Source organism: Pristiophorus japonicus, chromosome 8 (assembly GCF_044704955.1).
Source record: "Pristiophorus japonicus isolate sPriJap1 chromosome 8, sPriJap1.hap1, whole genome shotgun sequence".
Taxonomy (NCBI): domain Eukaryota; kingdom Metazoa; phylum Chordata; class Chondrichthyes; family Pristiophoridae; genus Pristiophorus; species Pristiophorus japonicus.
Genome location: NC_091984.1, coordinates 184,355,265 through 184,366,493, shown reverse-complemented (window position 1 = coordinate 184,366,493; position 11,229 = coordinate 184,355,265). Strand labels below are relative to the sequence as shown.

The following is an 11,229-nucleotide window of genomic DNA, read 5'->3' as shown; positions in this document are numbered from 1 at the left end:
ATATTACATCCACTGAATGCAAGTGGTCAGAAGAATGCGATACAGCATTCAAGGAGTGTAAAAGCAAATTGGTAGAGAGCACTATGTTAGTTCACTATGACATATTTAAGGAGATTAAGCTAGCATGTGATGCCTCTCCGTATGAAGTTGGGGCAGTGATCTCTCATGTATTAAGTAGTGAGGAGGAGAGACCAATTGCTTTTGCTTCATGCACTCTTAGTGCCAGTGAGAGTAATTATGCGCAAATTGAAAGGGAAGCTTTGGCATTAATTTTTGGGGTCAAGAAGTTTCACAAATACTTGTATGGTCGTTAAGTTTACCATCGTTACGGACCATAAGCCCCTAACAGCAATCCTCCAACCAAAGTCCCCAGTTCCAACATTAGCTGCAGCCCGAATGCAGAGATGGGCTTTGATTTTGTCAGCATATACATGATATTGAATACAGACGATCACTAATGCTGATGCAATGTCTAGATTGCTTTCCCCATCACAAGTTACACCCGATAGGGAAGAAGTGTTTTTTTTTCATACATTGATGAATTGCCAGTCACAGCTGAAGAGATTGGTAGAGCAACCAAACGTGACCCAGTGATGTCAAAGGTGTATGAATATATTGCAAATGGATGGCCAAACCAGGTAACAGACAAAGATTCACATCCATTCTACATTCGTAGGAATGAATTATCAGTCAATAAAGATTGTATCATGTGGGGTGCAAGAGTGGTTATACCAAATAAATTCAGGTCCAAATTATTATGAGACCTCCATGACCAGCACCTGGGAATGTGCTTGACCAAGAGTTTTGCACGTGGTTATTTATGGTGGCCAGGTCTTGATAAAGATATAGAGTACATCATGAGTCAGTGTACGACATGTCAATCGGTAAGCAAGCAACCACCAGTCGTACCATTACAGCCATGGAAATGGCCTCCTAGAGTGTGGCAAAGGCTACATATTGATTTTGCTGAGTTAGAAGGACAACAATTGTTCATTGTGATTGACAGCCATTTGAAGTGGGTTGAGGTGTTTCCAATGTGGAAAATAACAAGTAAACAGTGGACATTTTGTGAAAATTATTTTCTTCATTTGACCTCCCTGAAGAGATTGTTTCAGATAATGGACCACAATTTCGTTCGGAAGCATTTGCACAATTCACTAGCAAAAATGGTGTGAAACATACCAAGGTTCCTGCTTCGAATGGTGCAGCAGAGCGCACGGTACAAATTGTAAAATGTGCCTTCATAAAACAAATGTTAAATCCAAATCCAAGGAAATGACAGTTGTCATTGGATCACAAATTGGCTAATTTTTTGATTACATATTGAAATACTCCTCATACTACTGGTAGAACACCAGCAGAGTTGTTTCTCAAACGACAGCCACAAACCAGATTCTCGTTGTTAAAGCCAAATTTGGCAGTCCGTAGAAGGGACACTAAGACAGAAAGAGAATCATGATAGACGTAGAGTAAAAGAGAGAAGTGTGAAATTAAACCAGAAGATGAGTGAAGAACCATCACCATAAATGGTTAAAGTGCTTACCAGGAAGAGTGGTGAAGATATGTGGTCCTCGCACATATTTGGTAAAGATGTTTTATAATGATAGGTTGATCATATTTTACCTACAGACATGGAAGGATTCAATTATTTCTGACTCATCAGATAGTTTTGATACACCAGTAGCAAATCCTAAATCCAATGTACTGGCAACAGATCCAGGAATCAGAATGAAAGTCTGAGTCCGAGTCAGGCAAACAAAGAGCCTGAAGTTAGTGAGTTCAAATGAAAATCAAGGAAATTCCGTGGAGGAAAACGTTCAAGGATGAGCCTCGAATGAGTGAAATCGACACCATGTTTGGAAGGTTCTGTTCTAGAGCAAAGGTATCCTCTTTGAAACAGAAAACAAGTGGTAAAGTTAAATTTGTAAATATGGAAAAAAAAATAAGTTTATATCCTGTTATGTATAAACATGAGTTATGTATGTATGTTTGTTTGTTGTAATAACTTCATTAAGGAGGGAGAAGTGTAATGTCTGTAAGCTTGTAGCTCTACACTATGGATGGGGACGTATTGTGTACTGCAATTGCAGAGTTAATCATTAAACAGAACCAGGCAGATTTCCGGAGGCTTCCAAGAGAGCTGCCTGCCATGCAGGAAGCTGTGTGTGCTTGTGCTCTGTGAATATATCAGATCCTTCTGGCTGCTCCATGACGATTGACCAAGGACTCAATGGTACAATCACTTGTCTATCCATTTCATAGTGGGCTTAACTAAAGCACAATTCATTAAAACTAGTTTACTCAGAGGTTCAGTAGTATGGAAAATTGAGTTATCAAACTGTTGGAGAGGCAGGATTATCTTCTAGATTTGTGTAAATTGCAAAGTGCTCAGTGCTAATACTGGGTAGACAGTGAAAATGCAAGTCAGTGGTTAGGGATTAAAACTGGTGAAGATCTGCTCCCTAGCACAGCAGTGAGTAGGTTCTAAACAAACACTCTGCTAAATTACGTACAGCTTGTTCTGGATTTGTACCAACTTGAAACAATGTTGACTAATGAAAAAATTAAATTAATTACAAACAAATTAGAACGCATTTGTTCAGCTGGTAACACATTTATGGTGAATAATAGCCTCACTAGTATAAGTGCAGAAGCCTCAAAGTGTTGAAATCCATAAACTGCACATTCCATGTGTAATGTTTATACAGACAATAGATTGTGTTCTGCACCCACAAAGTAGAAGAGGTATAACCATTAAGTGATTTGATTATTCTTAGCAAAGTCTTTCTTTTGGGAAAACTATATGCCCCACATGCAAGATACACAACAAATTTTACACAGAATGGTTACAGCATGGAAGGCAGCCATTTGGCCCGTCGAGCTAATTTGCTAAACTATAATGCCAGATCAGGCGACATCTATTTTTCATTCATGGGTCATCACTAAAGATCATATCTGCTGCTAACCATCGTAAATTCCATTACTGGCAATGCATGCAGCACCTGTAGGTGACCACTATTCTTCCCTCTGCTGCCTTTAAAGAAAACCTAGAATGAACAAAACTTACTGGAAGACATTCAAGTAAACCAGCGAGCAGAACGCAAACCTACATATATGGAACAGACAGACAAAAACAAAATGGTATCAAAACTTGTTTATTGAATGGAAATGATTGAATTGGAAATGTTGGAAAATTAAGATAAAAAAAATAAATACAAGTCACTAGAAAACATCAGTGACCCTTTGTAGGACGAGGGGGGGGGCGGAAAAGAGAGAGAAAAAAAAACAGCTTGAAAATTTGGATCCACCACGCTGGAATTTACACTGGGCATATTCTTCCTCATGTTTCCCTTTGTAGATTAGTCAAAACAGAAGGTACTGTTTTTTTTAAAATTAATTAGTCTTTTACTTGGATCAACTGCATTTGGAACCCTTTAGTTCAGCCTCTTCAGCCAGATTTAAAAAGGAGGATGGCCACCTGGCCCAGGTAGAAATAGATGAAGTGCTTAGTTTCATGAGTCACATAGCTGCCAAAGTTTCTACCCACAATACAATGCCATGTGGGGTTGTACTTTTTGTCAAATTCCTGGAAAACAGAAAAAGAACATGCATTGGAAAATGAACACTTGGCTAGCTGCATAACTACAGATTTTAAATACTGTTTAAACCCATGAGCGGGTTGGGCCATAAGCAACAGGATATTAGTTTCCTCTTGCACAAGTACCCCATCTCAAATTTTAAATTGAGTAAATCTATCCTGCCCTTGCACACCAAATAGCAACCAGTTGAGTAGAATTGGAAAATAAGTGGGAACAGATTGCCTTCACACATCCTTGCTCAGAGAATGGTAGATGAAATAAAAATGTGGACAAGCACAATAATTGTTCCCACATTTTATGGTAATTATTCTGTTCCTTAGGTCCAGTAACTTTTCTAGTTTCTGGATCGGAGTTATTGGAATCTTATGATGCAACACAAGGTTAAATAGGAATGTGAAGAATTGAGATTGTTGAGATTCAGCACCAGTCGTAAAAAAAAAAATCACCTTTTGGATATACATTCAGAACCTCTTATGTGACAACAATAATGATCTTAAAGCAGGCAGCTCCAAGAAACATGTTAAAATATAGAATCTAAGTGTCCTTAAAAAAAAATGCATTATAAAATGTTCCTTTTTTTGATAAAGGAAAAGGGACATTGGTTTCCGCAACTAAACCAAGATTGGAAAAGCATAAATTGTCAGTGAATTAACAAAAGTTTTATGCAGGAGGATAGAAATGTAGAGTACCTGAATTATACCTTTTATAAAATTCAAACAATGTTCCAAGAGTATAGGACTTTGAGGGGGCCTGCATCCACTCAAGACAAGCAACTATCAGATTTCAATTCTGCAGTAACTGCAGCTTGGAGACTCCACTTGCAAAAAGCACTTTCAAGTATCTGGACATGTGAATTGAGGCAACAGTATCAACATTTGCTGATGACACCAATTGGGGGGTATGGCAAAGTGTGATGCACTGCACGATGACAAACTATCAGGATGGGTAGACTGATGCTAGATGAAGTTCAATGCAGAACAATGAAGCAATTAATATACTTTGGAGGCAAGAATAGGGAAAAGGAATAAACCTTAAGATGGACTAAAGATGCAAAGGGACCTTGGTACGAAGACACACAGGCCATCCCAAAGGCACACAGAATTTATGATTTTGTATCTGGAGGCACAGAATACAAAAGCAAAGAATTGATGCTGAACTTTTACAAGATCTTCGTTCGGCCACTGCTGGGAGTATTGTGTGGCACTGAGAACCCATTTTAATAATATAAAAATGGAAAAGGTTCTTTGTAGATTAACCAGGCTGTTACCACGTACAACCCGATAAGTACTAGATTATTAAAGATTATGAAGTAAGTAATGACAGATTGTTTCTGTTGGTTGACGAGATGGCAACAAAAGGCCTGAAAATGATGACAAATAGTTAATTGCAAAAGAGGAATATTGAAGGGGATAGGGAGTGAGTGGGACAAGATACTGCGTGACCTGCCGAGGATAAAAATACTGGTATAGACTTCCTGGATTAAATGGCTTGCTTCTATGCTATGCTGTATGATTCTATAAAAACACTTTCCTCTCTTAAAATAAACTTAACAATGAACAGCTACCAGTGCTTACAAACCATTACAAACTGGAGGGATTATAAGTCAGTAACAGAGGTTCAGAAAATAGCCCAAACCGTGAAAGTTAAAAGCTGCAGTAATTTATCCCTGAACCTTGTTATTGTTTGGAAACACACAGGTTAATCCAGTATTCTTTCTAAAATATATATTTTGGAATCCCAGGGATCTGTTGTACTCTATTTTCCCCAAGACAATTTCCTGTCAGTGCTCATCAGGGCAGGGAACAATGTACAGTCGGCCCTGCAATAAAGGCACACATTTGCTAGCAGTTTTCGTTCATGTGTTACAGACAATATTCAACATCTGTTGAGCAATTCCAATGGGAATAAAAATCATGGCAAAGCAGTTTTATCTGATTTTCTTCAGCTACTTCAAGTTCTAGAAATGAAACAACTTAAAGCTTGGTTTTTGAAACTTGTATGTACCATACAGAACTCAATGATAACAGATGTTTCAACTACTATGGATCACAATCAATGTTTATCGTCATTTTTCTTGGGGCTTCACGGGACATTCAAAATACCGCACATACGCGGCTTCTGCATTGAAAAGCCGGCTGCGCGGGTTCCTTGGAGCGCTACTTTCATGAACTAAAATATTTTCTAAACAGATACAATAAATTACAGTATAAATCCTTCCAAAGAATGAATTTCTACCATAACCATTGGTGGTCACCATATAGCATCATTAGGTCATCATGGTTCAATCTACTAAATAAATGGGATTTAAAAAAAACTAGTTTCATTCAAACGTATTGCAAATCAAAATTTGTACAGGTTTACAATTGCTCGGTGAGGCCCTATTATAATAATCACACTTCAGGCCACTTAATTCATCAACATTGTTCTCATGATCTGAATAGTACCGCCCTGCTCAGTGGGAAGTCAAATGTATAAACTTGCTGTCTATTCATATGCCACTAAAAAAAAAAATCACCCAGTGAGGAAAGCAAAACCAAATCATTTTGTCTTTAAAATTCTTGGGTGCTTATAAACGTAACTGAGGCTATAATCTATATTCAGTATTGTAACATCATTGAATGGTTCTTGGTTTAGGACACAAACTTGGTATTATACCAAACTCAGTTACAATATATTAGACTGCAGTCTGCACTAACTGATTTTGCAGTCTGATATTCCCATTGTCACTACCCTAGCTTCCCCGTCAGATACGTGAAGAGAAGGGACTTGGCTTTGATGCATGAATAGCATTTCTGCAGGCTCTCAGTAACATTAGATCCCACCCAGTTAGCCTAAAGTGTACCATAACTTCTTAAGTAGCAAAGATCTCACCTTCTTGATATAAGCTGCTATGTCTTTCTCAATGTTGTACTTCTCTAGTGCCTGGGTGGCACACTCCACAGCTTCCTGCTGCATTTCTTCAGGCATGTCAGCATTCTTAATGACAGCTTTTCTCTCAGACATGGTTTTACCTAGCAAAAACCAAGAATAAGCATCTTGTTAAAGAATCAAACACAAATGAACTTCCAGAATTGAACTGGGCAAAAATAAATAAATGCAAATAATCCATTCAGAAGAATAAATTGCAGACATCATATTGCAACAAAATCTGCAGATGCTAGAAATCAGAAAAAACAAGACAAATGTTGAAAACGGTCTGCATATAGAGAGAACAGGCAATTCAAATGTGCACTCTTCAGTTCTGAAAAGTCAATTTATTCATTCTCTCCAGATACTGCCCGTCCTGCGGAGCGCTTCCAGCATTTTCTGTTTTGTACAATAACAGTCAGATCAGTTACTAACAAATACTAAGTATTACCCGATTCTCCACACAGGAGCAGAGTGCACATAAGAAAAGGTGCATCAGTAGAGAATGGATTGAATCGAACCATTTTATACTATATAGTTTTCGAACAATTTCAATTATTCAAGTCTTTTCCACCTCTCCTCCCCAATAAATTTCAAGATTTATAAAGCCATTCAGATCCATCTCGTCTCTCAGCAAAAAGCATTCCGATTTTAATCGCTCCACTGTTTGATAATGCTCATGGTGCTATATAAATACAAGTTGTTAATTTAAAGCCTTTTTGTAGACTCTTCCCAAAAACTTTACAATACGAAATTACAAAAATGTTTAGTGATTAAGATATATTTCCACTGTTGTACCAAAGGGAAATTTTTCAGTTAAACATTACTCACCTGTAAGATTCATATGCTGAGCTCCCTTCAAATTTATGAACTCTCATCTTTTACAAACAATTTCCCAGGAGATACTTGCTGAGGGCTTTGAGATTTTTTTCCCTGATGGTGCATTTTTGCTCATCCATTTTTATTTTATTTTAAGTTTCATTCTAGATCCCCATTATATTTTTTTTTAAAACATCTCACTAAATTATTTACTGCATTTTGTGAACTATCCAAATCTAATGTTATTGCAAGGATTTATGTTAGAAATCCACAACTTTATACATATTGTGTGGGGGTGGGGCGTAAGACAACAGAGTGATTAGGAGCACAAGTGTTGGTAGAAAAGAGAGCAAGAGACAGAGATGGGGGGGGGGGGGGGAGAAAGAGATGGCGGGGGGGGGGGGAGAAAGAAGATGGGGGGGGGGGGAGAAAGAGATGGGGGGGGGGAGAAAGAGATGGGGGGGGGGAGAGAAAGAGATGGGGGGGGGGAGAGAAAGAGATGGGGGGGGGGAGAAAGAGATGGGGGGGGGGGGAGAAAGAGATGGGGGGGGGGGGGGAGAAAGAGATGGGGGGGGGGGGGAGAAAGAGATGGGGGGGGGGGGAGAAAGAGATGGGGGGGGGAGAAAGAGATGGGGGGGGGGGGAGAAAGAGATGGGGGGGAGAGAAAGAGATGGGGGGGGAGAGAGAAAGAGATGGGTGGGGGGGGGGAGAAAGAGATGGGGGGGGGGGGAGAGAGAAAGAGATGGGGGGGGGGGAGAGAAAGAGATGGGGGGGAGAGAAAGAGATGGGGGGGAGAGAAAGAGATGGGGGGGGAGAGAAAGAGATGGTGGGGGGAGAAAGAGATGGGGGGGGGGAGAAAGAGATGGGGGGGGGGGAGAAAGAGATGGGGGGGGGGGGGAGAAAGAGATGGGGGGGGGGGGGAGAAAGAGATGGGGGGGGGGGGAGAAAGGATGGGGGGGGGGGGAGAAAGAGATGGGGGGGGGGGGAGAAAGAGATGGGGGGGGGGAGAAAGAGATGGGGGGGGGGGGAGAAAGAGATGGGGTGGGGGGAGAGAAAGGATGGGGGGGGGGGAGAAAGAGATGGGGGGGGGGGAGAAAGAGATGGGGGGGGGGGAGAAAGAGATGGGGGGGGGGAGAAAGAGATGGGGGGGGGGGAGAAAGAGATGGGGGGGGGGGAGAAAGAGATGGGGGGGGGGGGGGGGAGAAAGAGATGGGGGGGGGGGAGAAAGAGATGGGGGGGGGGGAGAGAAAGAGATGGGGGGGGGGAGAAAGAGATGGGGGGGGGGGGAGAAAGAGATGGGGGGGGGGGGGGGGGAGAAAGAGATGGGGGGGGGGGAGAAAGAGATGGGGGGGGGGAGAAAGAGATGGGGGGGGGGGAGAAAGAGATGGGGGGGGGGGAGAAAGAGATGGGGGGGGGGAGAAAGAGATGGGGGGGGGAGAAAGAGATGGGGGGGAGAAAGAGATGGGGGGAGAAAAGAGATGGGGGGGGAGAAAAGAGATGGGGGGGGAGAAAGAGATGGGGGGGGAGAAAGAGATGGGGGGGGGAGAAAGAGAAGGGGAGAAAGAGATGGGGGGGAGAAAGAGATGGGGGGGGAGAAAGAGATGGGGGGGGAGAAAGAGATGGGGGGGGGGGGAGAAAGAGATGGGGGGGAGAAGAGATGGGGGGGAGATAGAGATGGGGGGGGAGAAGAGATGGGGGGGGGAGAAAGAGATGGGGGGGGGAGAAAGAGATGGGGGGGGGAGAAAGAGATGGGGGGGGGAGAAAGAGATGGGGGGGGGAGAAAGAGATGGGGGGGGGGAGAAAGAGATGGGGGGGGGGAGAGAAAAGAGATGGGGGGGGGAGAAAGAGATGGGGGGGGGAGAAAGAGATGGGGGGGGAGAAAGAGATGGGGGGGGGGAGAAAGAGATGGGGGGAGGAGAGAGAAGGGGGGGGAGAAAGAGATGGGGGGGGGAGAAAGAGATGGGGGGGAGAAAGAGATGGGGGGGGAGAGAAAGAGATGGGGGGGGAGAGAAAGAGATGGGGGGGGAGGAGAGAAAGAGATGGGGGGGGGGAGAGAAAGAGATGGGGGGGGGGAGAGAAAGAGATGGGGGGGGGGAGAGAAAGAGATGGGGGTGGGGAAAGAGATGGGGGGGGAAAAGAGATGGGGGGGAAGAGATGGGGGGGAAAGAGATGGGGGGGGGAAAGAGATGGGGGGGAAGAGATGGGGGGTGGGGGGGGAGAGAAAGAGATGGGGGGTGGGGGGGGAGAGAAAGAGATGGGGGGGGAGAAAGAGATGGGGGGGAGAAAGAGATGGGGGGGAAGAGAAAGAGATGGGGGGGGAAGAGAAAGAGATGGGGGGGGAAGGGGAAAGAGGAGATTAAGGGCGGAGGCGGCGGGGTGCTGGTGAGGAGAAGGGGCCCAGTCCCAGCTCTGGCTGGCGAGTGTCTGCGATCCCCGACGTGCCATCAATCCGTCGTTGGATGAATTACAATACTAGGAGAGATCAGGCATCTCGCGCCCAAAACCTAAATAAATTCAGATCTTTAAAAAATTGTCTCGATGCAAGTTAGGAAAAAAACAATGGGACGTGTCCACTCCCACCAAAGTAACGGGAGTCTCCCCGTGTCCTCTCACCTCATGCTCGTTAACGCTTTCAAATAATAAATAGAAAATACTGCAACCGTCGCCTTCCGCTCCCCTCCCGAGATTTTTTTCTCCTCCCGGTCCCAACCTTTTAACGGTTTTATTTTCCGTTTTTCGTAGCTCTTTGAGTTATCGAACGATTATTATCATTAAATGGGGCTGTGATTTTAACACTCACTGATTTAGTTCTCCGCGTCTGAAACGAGCGAGTGTCAGTAAATGAGCACTGAAAGCCGAACCTTGCCGTCTCGCTCCTCCCGTGCAGCCGAATAGAGCCGCAAGCCTCCCCGCGCCGTCACACAGCCACTCTTTCCCCACCCCCCACCACCGCGCCGCGCCGCCTGCCTCGCTCCTATTGGTTGCCTGCCGCCCGCGCGCCGCGCCTATTGGTCCGTCAAATGAATAAGGCTGCCGCGGTTTGCTGTCGCGTTTTGTTTCAGTCCGGCATGCACTTCGGCAACGCGTCGTTCACTGGAGACGTGTCTTAGCAACCGGCAGCAGTTTGTAATTATCCAGAGACTGGCCGAAAGTGTCTGTCTTTCTGTCTGAGGGGACTTTCCGGTCAGCGGGAGCATTGCTGCCGAATACTTTCTACTGCAGGTGACCGGAGGAAGGTGTAAACCTCTAATGAGGCGATTGTGTGAGGACCAGGGCTGTCCAGGGGGTAAAACTATCTGAAGTTAAGGGTAATTTAAAAAACACATTTGGGACACAAGGCAAAATGGAATGATGGAGCAAGATATTCTAAAAATAATTTAATGAAATGAAAAAATACTAAATTAGTATGTAAATTCAAATCTTTAAAACCACTTTTGACCTATCGAATATAAGAAATAGGAGCAGGAGTCGGCCACCTGGCCCCTCGAGCCTTCTCCGCCATTTAATATTATGGCTGATCTGATTATGGACTCGGCTCCACTTCACTGCCCGCTCCCCATAACTCTTTACTCCCTTATCGCTCAAAAAAACTGTCTATCTCCGCCTTAAATATATTCAATGACCCCAGCCTCCACAGCTCACTGGGGCAGAGAATTCCATAGATTTACAACCCTCTGAGAGAAGAAATTCCTCCTCATCTGTTTTAAATGAGCAGCTCCTTATTCTGAGACTACGTCCCCTAGTTTTAGTTTCCCCGACAAGTTGAAATATCCTCTCTGCATTCATCTTGTCGAGCCCCCTCATTATCACCTCTCATTCTTCCGAACTCCAATGAGTAAAGGCCCAACCTACTCAACCTATCCTTATAAGTTAACCCCCTCATCTCCAGAATCAACCTAGTGAA

General features: G+C 43.8%; 1 protein-coding gene across 1 annotated transcript; it reads right to left on the bottom strand.

Annotated features, from left to right (window-relative positions):
• Window positions 1-3,139: 3,139 nt before the first annotated feature.
• On the bottom strand, window positions 3,140-10,238 carry LOC139268255 (dynein light chain LC6, flagellar outer arm). The gene is made up of 3 exons (XM_070886304.1): window positions 10,126-10,238; window positions 6,471-6,610; window positions 3,140-3,586 (listed from the first exon to the last, which is right to left on the bottom strand). Exons 2-3 carry the CDS (start codon window positions 6,600-6,602, stop codon window positions 3,449-3,451), a joined length of 270 nt encoding a protein of 89 aa, XP_070742405.1. The 5' UTR covers window positions 6,603-6,610; window positions 10,126-10,238; the 3' UTR covers window positions 3,140-3,448.
• Between the last annotated feature and the right edge of the window lie 991 nt (window positions 10,239-11,229).

What these genes read in the sequence shown, in the direction of transcription:
- LOC139268255 (XM_070886304.1), bottom strand. Translation starts at nt 6,602, where the DNA reads ATGTCTGAGAGAAAAGCTGTCATTAAGAATGCTGACATGCCTGAAGAA. An exon ending in TAGCAGCTTATATCAAGAAG is followed by an intron (nt 3,587 to 6,470) that starts GTGAGATCTTTG and finishes TCTGTTTTCCAG; the next exon opens with GAATTTGACAAAAAGTACAA.